Source organism: Schistocerca gregaria, chromosome 5 (assembly GCF_023897955.1).
Source record: "Schistocerca gregaria isolate iqSchGreg1 chromosome 5, iqSchGreg1.2, whole genome shotgun sequence".
NCBI lineage: Eukaryota > Metazoa > Arthropoda > Insecta > Orthoptera > Acrididae > Schistocerca > Schistocerca gregaria.
Genome location: NC_064924.1, coordinates 90,491,303 through 90,511,456, shown reverse-complemented (window position 1 = coordinate 90,511,456; position 20,154 = coordinate 90,491,303). Strand labels below are relative to the sequence as shown.

General features: G+C 42.2%; 1 protein-coding gene across 1 annotated transcript; it reads left to right on the top strand.

Annotated features, from left to right (window-relative positions):
• Positions 1-1,436: 1,436 nt before the first annotated feature.
• LOC126272984 (protein lethal(2)essential for life-like) lies at positions 1,437-19,696 on the top strand. Its single transcript, XM_049976331.1, has 4 exons — positions 1,437-1,545; positions 9,094-9,324; positions 13,747-13,968; positions 19,044-19,696. The coding sequence occupies exons 2-4, from the start codon at positions 9,094-9,096 to the stop codon at positions 19,161-19,163; spliced, it is 573 nt and encodes a 190-aa protein (XP_049832288.1). The 5' UTR covers positions 1,437-1,545; the 3' UTR covers positions 19,164-19,696.
• The last annotated feature ends 458 nt before the right edge of the window (positions 19,697-20,154 follow it).

Below are 20,154 nucleotides of genomic sequence, written 5' to 3'. Positions count from 1 at the left end.
TAAGCGTCTCATTTCCTAATCTAATTCCCGCAGCATCACCCGATTTAATTCGACTACATTCCATTATCCTCGTTTTGCTGTTGATGATATTCATCTTATTCCCTCCTTTCAAGACACTGTCCATTCCGTTCAGTTGCTCTTCCACATCCTTTGCTGTCTCTGACAGAATTAGAATGTCATCGGCGAACCTCAAAGTTTTTATTTCTCCTCCATGGATTTTACTACCTACTCCGAAATTTTCTTTTGTTTCGTTTAGTGCTTGCTCAATATACAAATTGAATAGCATTGGGGAGAGGCTACAACCCTGTGTCACTCCCTTCCCAACCACTAATTCCCTTTCATGTCCCTCGACTCTTATAATTGCCATCTGGTTTCTGTACAAATTGTAAATAGCCTTTCGCTTCCTGTATTTTTTTACCCCTGCCACCTTCAGAATTTGAAAGAGAGTATTCCAGTCAAGATTGTCAAATGCTTTCTCTATGTCTACAAATGCTAGAAACGTAGGTTTGCCTTTCCTTAATCTTTCTTCTAAGATAAGTCGTAAGGTCAATATTGCCTCACATGTTCCAATATTTCCACGGAATCCAAACTGATCTTCCCCGAGGTCGGCTTCTACCAGTTCTTCTATTCGTCTGTAAAGAATTCGCGTTAGTATTTTGCAGCCGTGGCTTATTAAACTGTTAGTTCTGTAATTTTCACATCTGTCAACACCTGCTTTCTTTGGGAATGGAATTATTATATTCTTCTTGGAGTCTGAGGGAATTAACATATTTTATATAATTTAATTTTGTAACTGTTGAAGCCGTACATACCCGTGACAGGTTGTGACAGGGAGATGGTAAGTTACATTTGGGAGGAGGGATGAGGGGAGGAGATATAGACAGTAACGAAGTGTGATCCCTCTCAGAACCGAGTCCTAGACCCATCCGTGAGAGTAGGCTACATGGTACTGGACTATCAGGCCTCATCAGAGGACATGTCGGAGGGCTGCGCGCCTCGTCCAAGCAGTCTGCGGCAGATGTGACGACACAGTACAGTGCTGTTGTAGACAGGAGCGATTCAGCCCACTCCGTTCAGCGCTCACTTCTGATCATTGGGCTCCGCAGCAGACGGCCTCTCTGTGTTCCCATATTGACCCGGCGACATCGGCAGTTACAATCGTAGTATTGCTTCTTTTGCTTAACAGTGCGTAATTAAAGTTTTCGTTTGAATCGCCCTCTTGTGCGTGTTGTCGGCAGGCTCGCGACGTGTAGATGTGGCAGCTGCAGACAGAGGGGGTTGTCCGCGCCGGCTGCCAGCCGCCACACGGGATGACACGACAGCTGGCCAGAGCGTCACCTCGCGTGACGTCACGCGGCAGCCAGCGCCCAGCTGCCAGTGTGCATAGGCGCGCAGGGCACGGCTAATTTCGGCAGCCGCTGAGTCGTCGCGGTATTCCTGGGCGCACGCGCTCTCGAAGGCTCCACCGCCGCCCTATAAGAACGCGGACACACCCCACGGTCTGGCAGTAATTTCGACGCGTTCTAACGACAAGCAATTGCAGAGGTAAGTTTCGCCTGGCTAGTAGCGCTCCGCCAGGTAGAAACTGGCTGACATTTTGGATTACCGAAGGCACCAAGAGATGTCTCTGCGGTCAGAGTGTCGTGATCCTGCACGGCGGTTACTATTTAGCAGGCGATGTAATGCCCCTGCTCGTTGTATTATCTTGGAGCGGTGCTTCCACTGAAATTTTTGCAGCTGTAGCAGCCAACTTACTGTTCCTGACTGACATAAGTTTTGTGAAAAGCAGTAAGCCCATACTATAGTTTAGCTGGCTGTAAACGTGTGCCGCGGTGGGTTACTCGTTAAGCACTAGATTTCGAATGGTGCATTTGTGCACGGATTTTCTTATTTCATTTATCGCTTCGTTCAACTCTCATAACTGTTGACGAGAAAAATGCCAAGTTGCAGCTTACGCAGGGCCGTATTGAGGTCCAACTAGGGTGCAGGCACAAGAGGGAACGCAAAAACTGAGGGAAAGAAAGAAAGACGGTTCAAGAATTAGTCAAGGCGAGGGAGGGGGGGCGGGGGGGGGGGTACGTAAATTCTCATAATCCTCGTGTTCCAATCTTTTGCCTGTGGTTTCTGTCATAGACTCTCCAGAAGAGGCCTTTTCTTTGGCCTGCGGCTGTAAGCGCACTCTATAGTCACAGTAACATTTCTACAGTGTCATTTCGACCAAACAGCATCATGGAAAAATAACTACTGTTACCGAACAAATTTTTATGTCAATAGCGTGCTTGGTTCACACAGTTGCAGTCTACACAGCGCGCTGAAGTACAGCAATGGAGTTCTGGCTAGTGCTTCGGTGCGGTATAGTAGGATTTCGTAGGTCAGTGAGCGAGTGCAGCAGCCAATATGTTACTTGACCGTTTGCTTTTGATGTTTTCTTATCTCTACCGATCGAGGATTGGAGCGAAGCGTGACAGTGGAGGAAGAAAGCAAAAAAAGCTGGAGGGGATATATAATTCTGGTGCTGCCAAGTTCCGGTTCGTATGACCCGCGGTGTAATTAGACAACTAATTCAAAATAATTTTTCTAGGCTGATTAATTTTGTTATGGGAGGAATCTTCCTCTTTTTTTCTTTGACATTTTCTCTGTCTCTCCATGTGAGCGGAATTATTATACTGGTTTTTGCAATTTTAGGGACAGTTGGTGGCCGCATGGCGTTCCAGACTCCTCTGTTACCTCTGGGAAGGAATTTGTGACCCATCTGTTTACGTATAGGGTAAATCTCATGTCCAAATGTGAGAAAGTTTTTTTAATGTTTGCGAAGCGTGTATCTGCAGCGGGACGTGCGTACTAGACCGCTATTCATCTAGCTGGCTTATGGGAAACCTCTTAACAACCACATTCTGTCTGGTCGGTTCGCCTCCCCAAATCTGGAAGCGGCGCGTTAACCCATTCGGCCTTCTAGCGAATATATTATGAGAGGAATAATGCTTTGTTTTTATTAAACGTACATACCTACTTGCAAAATTATAAAATTTGTTTATCTCCGTAGAAAAAAATTACGGAATGGTAGTTTCTCTTTTTGGGGGGGGGGGGGGGCGCAGTTGTTTTGGCAGTTAATTAATAGTTATTGACAGTTAATTAAGGGAAAGAGTAGAATTCCTATAATATTTAGGAGCAACCACCCGCAGCGATCCTAAGTGGAACAAAAATATGAAACTAGTTGTAAGAGCAGCTGATGCTAGGCTGAGATTCTTTGAAAAAAATCATAAGGAAATCCAATTCATGGGTTCTTATACACATATTAAAAGAAGTTTTGCATCACCTCGGTTCCGAGAGTTCCGGAACCCGTAGAGGAAATTGGAACTGAGATCAACGTAAACATCATTTCCGCCCTTTTTATTGCTCATGAAAACCACACATTGCCTGTTGAACCACCATACAGCGAGACCTTCAGAGGTTGTAGGGTCCATATTACTGTACACACCGGTACCTCTAATACCCGGTAGCACGTCCTCTTGCATTGATGCACGCCTGTTTCGTCGTGGCATACTACGCACAAGTTCAGGAAGGCATTGTTGGTCCAGATTGACCCACTCCTCAACGGCGATTAGGCGTAGATCCCTCAGCCCTTTGCAATCTATCCCAGGCATGTTCGATAGGGTTCATGTCTGGGGAACGTGCTGGCCACTCTAGTCGAGCGATGTCGTTATCCTGAAGGAAGTCACTCACAATATGTGCACGATGGGGACGCGAATTGTCGTCCATGAAGACGAATGCCTCGCCAGTATGCTGCCGATATGGTTGCACTATCGGTCGGAGGATGGCATTCACGTATCGTACAGCCGTTACGGTGCGTTTCATCACCACCAGCGGCGTACGTAAGTCCTACATAATGCCACCCCAATCAGCAGGGAACCTCCACCTTTTTGCACCCGCTGGACAATGTGTCTAAGGCGTACAGCCTGACCGAGTTGCCTCCAAACACGTCTTCGGCGATTGTCTGGTTGAAGGCATATGCGATACTCATCAGTGGATCCTGAGGGGTCCATTCAGCATGTTGTTGGCTCCATCTGCTGCATGGTGTCGTGGTTGCAAAGATGGACCTAGCCATGGACGTCGGGAGTGAAGTTGTACATCATGCAGCCTATTGCACACACGACGTCCTGTGGCTGCACGAAAAGCATCATTCAACATGTTCGCGTTGCTGTCAGGTTCCTCCGAGCCATAATCCTTAGGTAGCGGTCATCCACTGCAGTAGTAGCCGTTGGGCGGCCTGAGCGAGGCATGTCATCGACAGTTCATGTCTCTCTGTATCTCCTCCATGTCCGAACAACATTGCTTTGGCTCACTCCGAGACACCTGGACCCTTCCCTTGTTGAGAGCCCTTCCTGGCACAAAGTAACAAAGCGGACACGATCGAACCCCGGTTGTGACCGTCGAGGAATGGTTAAACTACAGACGAGCCGTGTACCTCCTTCCTGGTGGAATGACTGGAACTGATCGGCTGTCGGACCCCTTCAGCCTATTAGACGCTGCTCATGCATGGTTGTTTACATATTTGGGTGGGTTTTGTGACATCTCTGAACAGTCAAAGTGACTGTGTCTGTGATACAATATCCACAGGAGTTCTGGAAACCGGGGTGATGCAAAACTTTTTTTGATGTGTGTAGAAAGCAAGAGTGCATTACACAAATCCTAATCAAGTTGCAGTGGCAGAAGCTACAAGAGAGGCGTTGTGCATCAAGGCGAAGTTAATATTCTGAGCGTGTACATTCCAACAAGAGTTGGGCAACACGTTATTTCCTCCAAAATACAGCGCATTGGGCTAATATGTGAGAAACCTCTGCGGAATGGGTAGAGGACTCCACTAGAAGCAAAAATGTTCAGATACAGAGGTGGTCAGTTTTCATTATTTTTCTTAATTACAGACACTATTTTCTTATTATTAGATGTCTGCCTCGTTTCAATTTCTTTTCAAGTTTCCAGCTTGGTTCTGCATGTATTTTTTTCTTTTAAAATGTTGCTCCTTACAAGTGTTAAGTCAGAGCCTGCTTACGTTTATCTTAGTTGTCACGATACTAGTAAATAAACAACTCCTGTTAGTACTGAGAATACTATCAGTAAAGAAAGCGTACTGTACAGTTCTTGTTGGACAGGTGTTAGCTGTGTACTTAACACTCTTTCCCCCACAGAAACTGAATCGGCTATTTCCGAAAGGGGCGCCACCGAAAAAACGTTCATTAGCGACCGCAGCTGGAGAGCGACATCACAGAATGGAGAGTATTCTGTGGCGACGTGTTGCTCCTGACTATACTATACAGTCACGGGCGTGACACCTGCTCGGCCGCATTGTTATCGAACTAATGTCTACTGTACAAGTCTGGCTGCAATCTACTTATTCTAATCAGTACATGGGGGACATGCATCTGATGTATGGACATGCGCAAATTGCAATGTGTCTGAAACCAGGCGTTTGTATGCTGAAAGATATCATAATTGACATTACCAAACAATGGTCATTTCATTGTGGAAGACCAAATAGTGTGTGAACACCTGATTTAGGAAATGGAGTACTTCATCACAGTGAAGACAATACTGGCAGCAGTACAAGAGAAACTGAGACTGTGAGTTACGTGACTATGTGTAAAAAGTAACGGGAGCAACTCCCTTATCCGTGCCGCCTTCAGATTGTGCAAGGTCTTACTGAAACAGATTTTCAATCAAGAAAAGACTTTTGTCTATGTACCGTACTATTCAACGATGACGCAAAGTTTACTAGGAATGGAGTACAGAATTTTCGCAATATCTATTTATGGACGGATGAGAATCCTTTCGCAGATTTGGAAACAAGACATCAATAACAGTTTAGCGTTACTGTGTGGACTGGCACTTCTCGAGACAAGTTAACTGGACTTTCCATTTTCCATGGAACGCTGACTGGAGCATCTTGTAGTGAATTTTTAATGAAACCTCTAAATATTTTGCTGTAAGACGTTCCACTACAATTCCGCTAGAACACGATGGGGTATCACCTCATTTTGCTCTTCAGGCAAGAACAGTTTTAAATTAGCATTGCCCAAATAACTGGACATGTCGTGGGGCAGCAACATCTTAGCATTCTCGATCTCCTCATGTCAATAAATTGGATTTTTATTTTGGGGGACATTTGAAAGAAGTAGAGTATTCAACAGTTATGGGGAATATTGACATTCTACGCCAGCATGTTCAAGAAGAATTTCAGCAGACATCTGGAATATGGGAGTAAGACAGTCCATGATGCGGCGTCTAGAAGCTTGTGGTAGAGCTTACGGAAGACATTTTGAGCATTTCATTTAGCCTTCAGAAAACAACATTTGAAAAGAAAAAATACCTGTAGAGCCAAGCTGGAAATATGAAAACAAAAAGACAGAAACGAAGAAAAAAATAGCCAGTAACTAAGGAAATAAAAAATTACCCATATGTGCATATACAAGGAATCACTTTGTTTCTTTTTACGTCCTCTATCCATTCCCTAGGGATTTCAACGTATTTTAAAACCCCGTTTGCCTCGCGAAGTAATCACAACGAGGAAGTTAGAGGATTTATTATATGTCACACGGAGATTTACGACATTCTTTTTTGCACGCATCATTCGCGAATTACAAAATGGAATTGGGCGTGGGGGGGAGAGGGGGTGGAGGGGAGAGGAGGAACGATAGTGGCCCCAGAAGTACCTCCCGCTACTCACTGTTAGAGGAATTTCTGGCTATAAACCTATGCAGTTAATCTGAACTTCACTGACAAAATTTCAGAAGTTGCTCAGCGATATCTTCTGAATATTTCAGTGCAAGAGACCTGGTCTCTGGCGATTCGTCACAGAGTGATAATGTAACTAATATTTATTCAGTTAGTTAACCCAGTTACCTCTGTGTCTGTAAAAATATATTCATTCCCTTCCAGATCGAGTGTTGCGACATGCCTCAAACGACATTAAGGTGGGACGGACACGAAATGATCCTTTTTCTCGTAGGCGCATATGTATAGGTGCCAAAGTATTGTGATGTAGTGTTTTTCCTCTGTAACTTAAAAAACAATAAGTGACAGAAGTACTTATTTAGATACGTAAAGTCAAGAAACGTTACTTTTTTTTTGCAGGGCTATGAGCATAGTTTGTTTAGTTATTTTCCATGGAGTGTCAGCAACAAGATATAATTGTTTTTAATAGAACGTTATGTTTTCTAATGTGTGGCTGATGTATTTTAACCAACAGTGTAAAAATCACTGTCAATTTAATATCTATCTAGTTTAATTAGGAAGCTAGAAACGTTCGAAATTTTTGGGGTGGACGCAACATGCTGTGCATAATTGACTGTGTTGGGATGGGTGTTCCGGTGGCGGAACGTTCATTTAAGTAAGGGGTTCAAATGATCTGATTCCCCTTTTCTCTCTAGGGTTCATTTTATACACGATTCTCATGCAGTGCCACTGACGTGTTGCTGTTCAGTGCCAACTGCTGGTCAGTTTTTGCACTCGTTTTTGGGTCCGATAAAATCCCATGTCATTTCAGGCATGTGTGTCGGTTTTTACCTCTTTACCTATGTTATTCCGCCAACTAGCGCATTCTCAAATGTTATCGGACTTTTGTGTCATCCTGTATAGTGTAGAATCTAGATCTACATCCATACTCCGCAAGCCACCTGACAGTGTGTGGCGGAGAGTACCTTGAGTACGTTTAACGGTTTCTCCTTTCAGTTCCAGTCTCCTATTGTTCGTGGAAAGGATAGTCGGTATGCTTCTGTGTGGGCTTTAATCTCTGATTTTATCCTCATGGTCTCTTCGAGAGATATACGTAGGAGGGAGCAATATACTGCTTTACTCCTCGGTGAAGATATGTTCTCGAAACTTCAACAAAAGCCCGTACCGAGCTACTGACGTTTCTCCTGCAGAGTCTTCCACTGGAGTTTATCTATCATCTCCGTAACGCTTTCGAGATTACTAAATGATCCTGTAACGAAGTGCGCTGCTCTCCGTTGGATCTTCTCTATCTCTCCTATCAACCCTATCTGGTACGGATCCCACGCTGATGAGCAGTATTCAAGCAGTGGGCGAACAAGCGTACTGTAACCTACTTCCTTTGTTTTCGGATTGCATTTCCTTATGATTCTTCCAATGAATCTCAGTCTGGCATCTGCTTTACCGACGATCGACTTTATATGATCATTCCATTTTAAATCACTCCTAATGCGTACTCCCAGATAATTTATGGAATTAACTGCTTCCAGTTGCTGACCTGGTATTTTGTAGCTAAATGATAAGGGATCTATCTTTCTATGTATTTGCAGCACATTACACTTGTCTACATTGAGACTGAATTGCCATTCTCTGCAACATGCATCAATTCGCTGCAGATCCTCCTGCATTTCAGTACAATTTTCCATTGTTACAACCTCTCGATACACCACAGGATCATCTGCAAAAAGCCTCAGTGAACATCCGATGTCAGCCACAAGGTCATTTATGTATATTGTGAATAGCAACGGTCCTATGACACTCCCCTGCGGCACACCTGAAATCACTCTTACTTCGGAAGACTCCTTTCCATTGAAAATGACATGCTGCGTTCTGTTATCTAGGAACTCTTCAATCCAATCACAAAACTGGTCTGATAGTCCATATACTCTTACTTTGTTCATTGAACGACTGTGGGGAACTGTATCGAACGCCTTGCGGAAGTCAAGAAACACGGCATCTACCTGTCGCGTACTCTGTGTAAAATCGAACTGGTATCCCATCAGGTCCAGCAGCCTTTCCTCTTTTGAGCGATTGTAATTGTTTCTCTATCCCTCTGTCATCTATTTCGATATCTACCATTTTGTCATCTGTGCGACAATCTAGAGAAGGAACTACAGTGCAGTCTTCCTCTGTGTAACAGCTTTGGAAAAAGACATTGAGTATTTCGGCCTTAAGTCTGTCATCCTCTGTTTCAGTACCATTTTGGTCACAGAGTGTCTGGACATTTTGTCGAGTATGATGCGAGTGCCCTGTTTTAGAGCACTATTACTGTTTGTACTTCCGTGTTTGATTAGTCCTGTGCTTGACTGATGTCTGGCGCGCCAGCAGATGTCCGTGGTACCGCTGCTGTGGCGCGATTGGTGGGACGACTGGGAGCCTCGCACGGGCCGCCTGCTGGACCAGCACTTCGGCCTGGGGCTGTCCAGGGATGAGCTGCTGTCTGGACTGGGCGTGCGCAGCCCGCTGCTGAGGCCCACAGGCTACCTCAGGCCCTGGCGATCTCTCGCCAGGCAGGACTCTGGGACATCAGCCATTGCCGTCGACAAGGATCGCTTCCAGGTATGTGACAGCACTAGACACTGGCCAAACCGTTGTTTCAGTTTGAGGCCCCAACATGCAGCACAATTTGTTGGTCATTATGTGGGTGGGAGGGGGAGGGCTTTGGTGTTGGGGCAACTGCACACACATTGTGATTAATCAGATCTAAACGTTGCTCCTCTTCTCACTTCTTACACTATACCAGCGCTGATCGACAGAGAATAGTTGAGCCAATTGGCTTGGACTGGAGGTCCTGTCATCTCACCACCCAAACCTGGGGGCCTCCTTACTTAGTCAGTTGATTAGCCTTCATCTGAACAATACTGGGATCCAATGGGGCCAGTATCAGTTCTGACAAATCGTAAAATCCATAAGGGCTATTAGAGGAGGAACTTCAAAGTGATCTATAAACTGAACTCTCAGTGCCGTGCATTGTTAAGGCTTCTACAGATAATGTGACTCTTCCATACAAAATTACCACATATGACGCTACTGCCAACGACACAGGAGTGCAAAAGGTTGCGATGGCTCTGCAGTTCACTTGGGGTGTCACAGGTGGACACATTCTTTTCAGGTACATGTCAAAGTGTTCTAGTTAGTACTCAACTCAAATCTTCATGTGATGACACTTGACACAGTAGGCAGCATGTGGTCTCTGGATCGTTGACCAATCACCTTTGCCACTTTGTTGATCGCTACGAAGAGTACCCTAGATAGCTGTTAACAACGAGTCAGCTAACTGTTTAGAAGGCCAAGACATTTTTGTAATTGAATTCGACTGGAAAAGTGAATAAAACCATTCAAAACGGGTTGGACTTACTTTTGTCCAACATAGTGCAGCAACTGGATGTGGCATGGCCTCAACAAGTCGTTTGAAGTCCCCTGCAGAAATATTGAGCCATGCTGCCTCTACAACCATCCATAATTGGGAAAGCACTGACAGTGCACGATTTTATGCACAAACTGACCTCTCGCTTGTCCCACAAATATGGGATTTACGTCAGGTGACCTGGGTGGCTAAACCATTCATTCAAACTGTCCAGAGTGTTGTTTGGGTTGGGTTGTTTCGGGGAGTAGACCAGACAGCGAGGTCATCGGTCTCATCGGTTTAGGGAAGGACAGGAAAGGAAGTCGGCCATGCCCTTTCAAAGAAACCATCCTGGGATTTGCCTGGAGTGATTTAGGGAAATCACGGAAAACCTAAATCAGGATGGCCAGACGCGGGATTGAACTGTCGTCCTCCCGAATGCGAGTCCAGTGTGCCAAAGTGTTGTTCAAATGAATCGTGAATAACTGTGGGCTGCTGTAGGGTACATTGTCACCCATAAAAATTCCATCACTGTTTGGCTTCAAATGGTCTCCCAATTGCCAAGCATCATCATTTCCAGTCAATGATCAGTTCATTTGGACCAGAGGACCCAGTTATACCATGTAAACACACCTCACACCATTATGGAGCCGCCACCAGCTTGCAAAGTGAGTTGTTGACAACTTGGTCCATAGGTTCATGAAATGTCCACCACACTCGAACCGTACTATCAGCTCTTTCCAACTGAAATCGTCACTCATCTGACCATGCCACGGTTTTCCAGTCATCTAGGGTCCAACTAATATGGTCATGAGCCCAGGAGAGGTGCTGCAGGTGACATCGTGCTGTTAGCAAAGGCCCTTGCGTTGGTCTTCTGCTGGCATAGATCATTGACGCCAAATTTCGACGCACTGTCCTAATGGATGTGTTCATTGTATGTCCCAAATTTATTTCTAGGGTTATTGCATAGTGTTGCTTGTCTGTTAGCACTGACAACTCTACGCAATAGCTACTACTTTCAGTCGTTAATTGAAGGGCAACGGCCATTGCATTGTTCTTGTTGAGAGGTGATGCCTGAAGTTTGTTTTTCTCGGTACGATCTATACACTGTGTATCTTGGAGTACTGAATTCCCTAACGATTTCCAAAATAGAATGTCCCATGTGTCTAGTTCCAGTTACCATTCCAGGTTCAGAATCTGTTAATTCTCCTCATGCAGCCACAGTCAAGTTGGAAACCTTTTCACATAGATCACCTGAGTATAAATGATAGCTCCACCAATGTACTGCCCTTTCATACTGTGTGTACACGACACTAACATCATCTGTGTACGTGCATATCACTATCACAAGACATTCGTCACCTCCGTGTACATTAATCTGTGTTGTTGGCAGCTGATGCGCCCACCTTCTATCACTGCCAGATGTGGTCTCCCTTTTTGGGTTTCTCCAGCATAGCATGGCTTCTGTTCTCTCTCCCCCAACGACCCAGAAGCCAGTAAATTTCACACTTCCTTATAAGATGATGTGATCTGTCTCTTTCTGTGGTCTCAAATCTACCAGTGGAAGATAATGAAACATAGTTACCTTAGAAGCTAGTATCACATATCTCATCATGTTGCAAGCACTGTGAATGCAAGCCATTGCCTACAATACTGCGTCTTAAAGAAGTTTACCCTGATACAGTTAGTTTCTTTGCTTTTGCTGACATATATGGCTAATTAGCCATGAAAGTTACAACAGTAGAATTTGTTCAACCCTGTACTGACTTGAATGAGTTGGTCCTAATATTGTGCACTGTGTTGGCTAGTTGGCTTATTAAGTAATTGGCTCCCAATCCTGGTTGGTCAGGACAGCCTGACCTCCTGACAAAGTTGACCAGTTCAACTTTGCTCTGTTCATTTGCACCTGTTTAGTGGTGATGCCGTACAAGAATGCCCGTATGCAGTGAGGTCTTCCTCTCACTCAGGGCAGTCTGTGTGACTCGGCACCACACCCCTGTAGCACACTTTCATAGCTTTTGTCCATTCTCATTTGTCTCAGATGAGTTGATTAATATGGCTTTGTATGAGACTGGTGATAAAAGTGCAGCCATTGAAGTGATATAATACTGGTAAATCCTCAGTAGCACAACAGAAATGTACCAAATGAGGCATGCAGAGTTCTTCTAGAAATATTTTGTAAAAAGGAGACTTACAGTGACTTTATCTGGTTTGAAAAGAAAGTGAGAAGCATGAGAACTTCATACAAATAGAAACATGAAAAAGTAACAAGTCTACCTACAGCGCAACCTCTTTCAAAAACTCACTTCAAGGCATGCATCTACAGAAATGACAGAAGATACAAGAGTATCATGCCTCAATATTTCTGCAGGCGACTTCCGACGACTTGTTGAGGCCATTCTACATCACGTTTCTGTGCTATGTTGGGCAAAAGGAAGTCCAACGTGATATTAGGAGGTATCCCTTAAGTTGTTGAGAGTGATAGGCCAAAATAAACGAGTGCTTTAATCAATTTGCAATATTTTTGGCATGACAGCAAGTTAACTTGAAGATGAAACTACATCATCAGTTCACAACAAAAAATCTGAAGTTTATTATAGCCCTTTCCAGTTCATGTATGAAAGGTGAAGAAAAATTATACCTATGAAGATACAGGACTGTGTGACAATTGGGACAAAATCATTTGCCACTATAGTTGCATCACTGTCTGCCCAGTATGTTTCCTTGAATGTGTTTTAATCAGACTCTTCCCACTTAACCCTTGAAGTCCCAACAATATGAAAATAAATGCAATTTTAAAATTTTTCACAAAGGTACCATTATCATAGTAAGCAATGCACAAAAGAAGAAAGTGACAAAAAGTAAATCCTCAATCGTTTTAAGGAGGTTGTTTTGCTTGGGATAAAATTTTAATTTTATTGCAAAATTAGCTTTTGTTCTCAAAGTAAGCAACAAATACAAGAAGAAATTAGCAAAAAGTAAACAATAAATTGTTTTAAGGATGTGGCTTTACTTTTAAACTAATAGGACATACAGTTTTCAGCACTGATCATTTCATGTAATGTATTCAAAAGCAAATTGGCATTTTTTCCTGGACGCAATCTCACATCTTGAAACTTCCATGGACTTATAATACATAGGACAAGTTATAGTCCTAAACAACAAGCAGAAATGGGCCCAAATTTAATAAATTTTATATTGAAACTACATATTGGCACCACTCATAAAAGCAGTAGCATAAATTCAACTTTACATTACAACAACTTTAGATGTACTAACTTTCCCTGTCAATGATCTCAAGAAATAAAAAAAGAAAAAAATGTCACAATCTCCTACAATCATTTAGCACAATTTCTGCACAGACTGTTGCTTTGTACACTATAAATGATTGCTTCAATGGAGTACATTCATAGAAGTACCTCAGTGGACCACTAGATGTCTCTTTCTTGCAACATAACCAGTGGTTTCATGCTAAAGGCACTGGTACGTAAAAAAAAAATGGTGGTTTCAGGCAGAAACAGCTGGTACTCAAAGTGTTAATATGAGTTTTGAATAATCTCAATGCATCACTATGAGTGGTAAGCCTGAGGTCTGAGGAGAATGTTGGGAAAATTCTGTGGTTGGATGGTTGACAGGTGAGCCTGGATGTGCAGCAGTTCGCTCCCAATGAAATCACAGTCAAGACGGTGGGCAATGCAGTCATCGTCGAGGGCAAGCATGAGGAGCGACCCGACGAGCACGGCTTTGTCTCCCGGCACTTTGTGCGCCGATATCTGCTACCAAAGGACGTCGAGGTTGACGCTGTTGTATCTAACCTGTCCTCAGACGGCGTCCTCACCGTCACAGCCCCCAAGAAGGTACTGTATTCTCAACATTTTCACTGTCTGCATCTTGAACATATAGCTTTATCATGACACTTGCACTTGGACACTCATGTGTTTTCTATTTTCCCCCATGCTTCTCTTCAGGCCTTTCCTCTGTCCCCCTCATTTCCAAATGTTGGAAGTTATTGCTTCAACACCCACTAAAATATTGCTTCCATTCCTAACTTTATCATCTCTGTCATCTCATATCAGTGCTTTCATTAAACTGTGTTAAAATTTAACATTGAGTGTTAAAGCTACTATTACTGATCAGGTGGCTCAAACCTGGATTTTCACACACAAAAATACCTGCCTCTTGGTTTCTTCACACCACTCATAATCTTGGACATACTACTTTCTACCACACTAATAACTGACGGAGTCAAGTTGTACACAAAGCAATGTGAAACACAACAATATAGTAGTTGCAACAAGCAACATAACAGTCATTCTCAAACTGAACCCAAACCATACACTAAGTCAGCAACAATGCTCCTGGCTTTCCTTCTGTATGTTCAAATAACATATATTTCTTTGTGTTGAGAACGAGTCTGCTGAGAAACCCTAATCAAAAACCCTGAGTCTCAAAACTACTTGCACTGTGGGTAAATGTGTTTATTCTGTCAGATCATCTAATTACATTAATGCGGTATTGGGTTTTACTGCAAAGAAAAATGATCTGATAATTATGCTGCACTTTTTGAGAGATCAAAACTGTGTATCAGACTGAAACTCCACCTTGAACTTTTCCATTATATGAAATACTCTTACCAGCTAAGTTATTCACACATGCTTTGTGGCCCACATCACAGCTTATATCTGCCAACATCTTTTCATACTTTCAAAATTTCTCAGAAGCTCTGCTGCACAACTTGCTGGGTTTACACTACTGATTGTAAGAATATAGGTTTGAGTACAGCTCCAACACTCAGTTTTAATGTCAAAAAGTTTTGCAACAGCACAAAAGTGAGAAATTCATTTCATTGTTACACACCATTCCACAGCAATCATTAATTCTCAGACATTATGAATGTGTTTCTGGGCATCACATGGATGTTGTTAATCCCATACGTGGAAGTTAACACATATTAAGTGTTTCTGAAATCTGTTCTTGTTGGGGAATACAATATTTTTCGCAGGCAGTGTTCTTGTCAGTTTGCTTCAACACACAATGTGGACAGCAGTATTGTTGTGGTTTGTCCTTTGGTAGTGGCTTTTGTATGATTTGCAATTTGTTTGCTGCATTTTAAGATCAGGTACAGTGATTTTAGACATACAAAATTTCACAAGCCTGTGGATTGTGTTTTCTTGGATTGTACAGGAACTTAACAGCTGTCCTACAGCTGTTCATTAGAAACATGCAATTCTGTTCCACATTTTTTACATGTATTTTCAATGTTCAGAAAGCATTTTTACCATACTTTTAACCAGTCTGCTTTTGGTGCTCACATCTGATGTGTAAAACGAAACTTCCTGTGAACCACAGAGGCAAAAAGTAACTTCAAGTGTCAGAGTACCACTTGGGGTTTCTGCTACACATTTGTCATTTGTCATCTCTGTAATTTACATGTCCTAACAGAACTTACTCAGTGTAGCTTACATGTCCGAACTGAACTTACTCAGTTTAAGAGAAACAAACCTAGAGGAAACAACCTTTTTACACCTCTGAGTTATCTGCGTAGGTTGCTGCCTGTATATTTATTACCTTCAAACCTAAAAACCACTTAAATGTGAGTTGGACTGCCTGTATTTACCTACCTTCAAATACATACTTTTAAAACTACGTCTCCATAGGTATTCCACATGCCACTGTAGGGCCTATTGCAGAGGGTATATTGTGTATCAGAATACGTTTGCCCCCTTCCCTTTTCCAATTGCAAATTATACCAGTGCATAAATCTCTCTTTTAAATGTACAGTAAGGGTAAACCTTGTGACCACTGTATGAGATATACACTGAAGTGCCACAGAAACTGGTATAGGCATGCATATTCAAATACAGAAATATGTTAGCAGGCAGAAAGCGGCACTGTGATCGGCAATGCCTATATAAGATTACAAGTGTCTGGCGCAACTGGTAGATCAATTACTGCTGTTACAATGGCAGGTTATCAAGATATGAGCGAATTTGAAAGTGGTGTTATAGTAAGCACACGAGCAATTGGACACAGTATCTCTGAGCTAGTCACGAAGTGGGGATTTTCCCATTCAAGAGTGTACTGTGAATATCAGGAAGCTGAAAAAACATCAGATCTCTGACCTCGCTGTGTTCGGAAAAAGATCCTGCAAGAACGGGACCTATGGCGACTGAAGAGAATCATTCAACATGACAGAAGTGCAACCCTTCTGCAAATTGCTGTAGCTTTCTATGCTGGGACATCAATAAGTGTCAGCGTGCAAACTATTCAACAAAACATCATCGATATGGGCTTTCGGAGCCAAAGGCCCACTTGTGTACCCTTGACAACTGCATGACACAAAGCTTTCCACCTCACCTGGGCCCATCAACACCAACATTTGACTGTTGATGACTGGAAACATGATGCCCGGTTGGACAAGCCTCATTTAAAATTGTATCGAGCAGATGGGCATGTACGAGCAAGGAGACAATCCCATGAATCCATGGACCCTGCATCATTTCAGTAAGGGAATGTTCGAACTGGTACAGGCTCTGTAATGATGTGGGGCATGTGCAGTTGGTTGGGACCCCCGATACTTCTAGATATGACTCTCACAGTGACAAGTACGTGACCATCCTGTCTGATCACCTGCATCCATTCATGTCCATTGTGCATTCTGACAGACTTGGGCAATTCCAGCAGGACAGTTTGGTACCTTGCGCATCCATAATTTCTGCAAAGTGGCTCTTCTGAGTTTATCATTTCTGGAGTGTAAGAATGTCTGTGATACACATCACCTTTCCTGTAGCATTTGCTGCTGAAATTTGTTGAACATTTCTTTGACACTTTCACACATTACACAGACCACTACGACAATATGCAGGTCTTCAGTGAATATTTTATAACTTTACTGCAGATCCAACTCATTTTATTTTATTTTATTGGCATTTGGTACATTAATTCTCTTATTATCTAAGGGATACATCTGACGATCAGAAAAAGAAAATGTGTAAAGATGTCACAACAACACACTATGGTAATTGGCAACAAATACAGATTTTTTAGTTGATTTGGGAGGGGAAGGTGAGGAATAGTAAAAATAAACTAATATGATCTGTAATGGTATTTTGGCATAATAATCATAACTGTTGTGATCTGAGGTTTACTCACTCTGCATATCAGGCTAGGCAGTGATCGTTGGCAGATCTGTGGACACAGTATAATGCTGGTAAAGTCACAAGTGTATTGGAGCACTCTGTTCAGTGCTTATAGTTGAACATTGGGCTCCACAGTAGACTGTTGTAAGGTCCTTTGTGCACTTTGTGGTTCTTTAGTGGATACAAGAGTGAGGATCAGATAGTCTGTGCACAGAGAATTCATATATTACATTATTCTACATCTAATATCAAATATTAAAACTAACACATAACTGTTTGCTGTAGTTGCAGTGTCAGTTGCTAACAGTATTTCTGAAAGTTTAAGTATCGGTTTATGATTGTCATCCCCAATACAATGACTAGCCTGTAGATGACAAGCCCTGACTGCTATAAAAGTCTGTAAATGTAATGAAATGACACTCACAAAATGGGCTCTGTGCATCAATGTTTAATTTAGGTAGACCCGCTGCTGGTGTTCTGGAGAGGGGATGCTTGCACCTCATTGGCAGTGGCATAAGCATCCATGACAGCATCCTCATGCCATGGTGGCAACTGCGGTGGCATGACTGGCAGCATACGTTTTAAAGTGCATCTGACTGGATGGCAGCTGATATTGCACTGACATCAATTACAATTTCACTGGGCATGGGATCATCAAGACTGATTATTGAAAAACTGTTGCCTAGCTGAATGAATAATTTTTCTTGTTACATTAAATCAATGGAAGTGTGTGGATACACCTCATACAGGTGAACAGTTCTACGAAACTTGCACCAGCGCAGGACGTTGGAGGCAGCATTATGCTGCGCGTGACATTTGCCTTACCTTCCATGAAGCCAGAAGTAATAATCATAGACACCATCTGTGGACTACGTGAAAATTATTGCAGGCCACCTTTATGCCTTCATGCTCGATGTGTTCCTTGACAATGATGGGGCACTTGATTTCAGTGGTCGAAATGGCAAACTTCTCGCTGTGAATTGGCATATTTGTAGTGTCAGTAGCTCAAAAGAGTTCTCTACTGGTGTGTGGAGCCTCTTGCCCTATCCCGCCTGCAGCAAACTATGCAACTCGCTGCCACATTGTTGATCACATGCATTCATAGATGTGTGTGGTCATTTTCTGTTCCATTCTCTCACATCATTTAATGAATACAGCTTTATAAGAAACTGATTAAAAAGACTGCAGAGACTCAATCGAAGGATGAAAAGGATACTCCATCATTTGAGCCCTCAGTTTTACTACAGAGGCATACAGTATGAGACCTGTACAGGTCTGTTAAAGTTGTATCAGAAACATAAATGAAAATTGATCACCTCACATTTGGGGGAAAAAAATTAGAATTTTATACAAATATGAAAACAACAAAATATTATGTACAGTGAAAAACATTTAACATGAAAAAGATTAATAAAGAGAATGGGTAAGAGGTTTCAAAAAAAATACTGTGTAATTCCATGCATTTTGTTTCTTTCAACATGAAACAAAATTCATGCATACAAAAATCTATCACTCCACTGATGAACAAATATAACTGCTTTCTGCAGTCACAACATTATCCAGATTTAGACTGAACAAAGGAAACAATGGTAGCCACTGATAGTAGTGAACACTGATCTTTGGCAACTATCATTATCAAAACACTTCAGTACGTTTTTTTAATTTGCTGATTAGTCTGTCAAAGACAATAAGCTGTGTGCTGAAATCAGTGATTTTGTGTAAAAATGATTTTTTCTTCTTTTATTTTTCAACATTTTTTAAATTTATTCTTTGTGTACAATGACATGTTACAGACGGCTGTGGCAGCGGGCGAGCGTGTGGTGCCTGTGATCCAGACTGGAGTGCCCGCTGTGAAGAGCGCAGCGCCTGCCTCCCCAGAGCCGACTACAATTGAAATCAAGGAGGAGAAGTAGGGCTACACTTATTATCTGCCGATGAACTTCTTTACAAACTTTCTTGCCATTGCTACCGATGTAACAATTGTATAACAGTGATCTCTCTCTCTCTCTCTCTCTCTCTCTCTCTCTCTCTCTCTCTCTCTCTCTCTCTCTCTTTTTCGTACATGTATTAAAGAATTTGTAAGTAAAACTAGAAAATTTTGACTTAATCATGCACTTCTTTCCCTGAATTCGTCATCAATGGTGAAATAAATATAGGCCACTGAAGACTGTGATGTCACATACAAATAGACGAATTTCCTGAAATATTTCAAACATTTGTAGGTTATGGATAACTTACATCTTCAGATAATAACATTGATGAGGCAAAAAATTTAAATCAGTATTTCCCTTTCAGACAATTTTTCTATTTAAAATATATGTTTTGGTTGCCACATGGCTTACTGTTGCAATGTTCTTTGTTGAAAAACTTTACATCTTACTTCAGTTACAACATTCACCTTACACACATGTCCCAATACTTACATAGCAAAAATAAGTTCAGCTGACTTGTGTTTTCAGTTTAAGGAGGTAAAAGACATATTTCAATGTAATAGCTTTGTTGTACAACAGCTGCAGTGCTGTTACTGATAAACGTATACATCCTGTCCCTTCTTAAATGTTACACAAGGCTGAGACACATCTACACTGCATTAAACTATTGTACTTTTTCATAGTAAATGTCAATACTTGTTGCTACTGGCCATTAGATACTTTGTTAAGTTTACACAGAGAAAAAAAAAGCATACATGAAATTTGTATAGAGAAAACTATTATTTTACTGCAGCACAAAGGAGAACAACCAAACTATAAACTGTTAGTTTTAAAGCCATACAGAGCTTAAATCAGCAAGAAAGTCACACTACAGAAAGCAGGAGACAGATAGTTGAAAGGTGAAGATACTTCGCGTATTCATTTACATGGAAAAAAAGTCAGTAGACACTGACATTTTCATGGTGACACACTC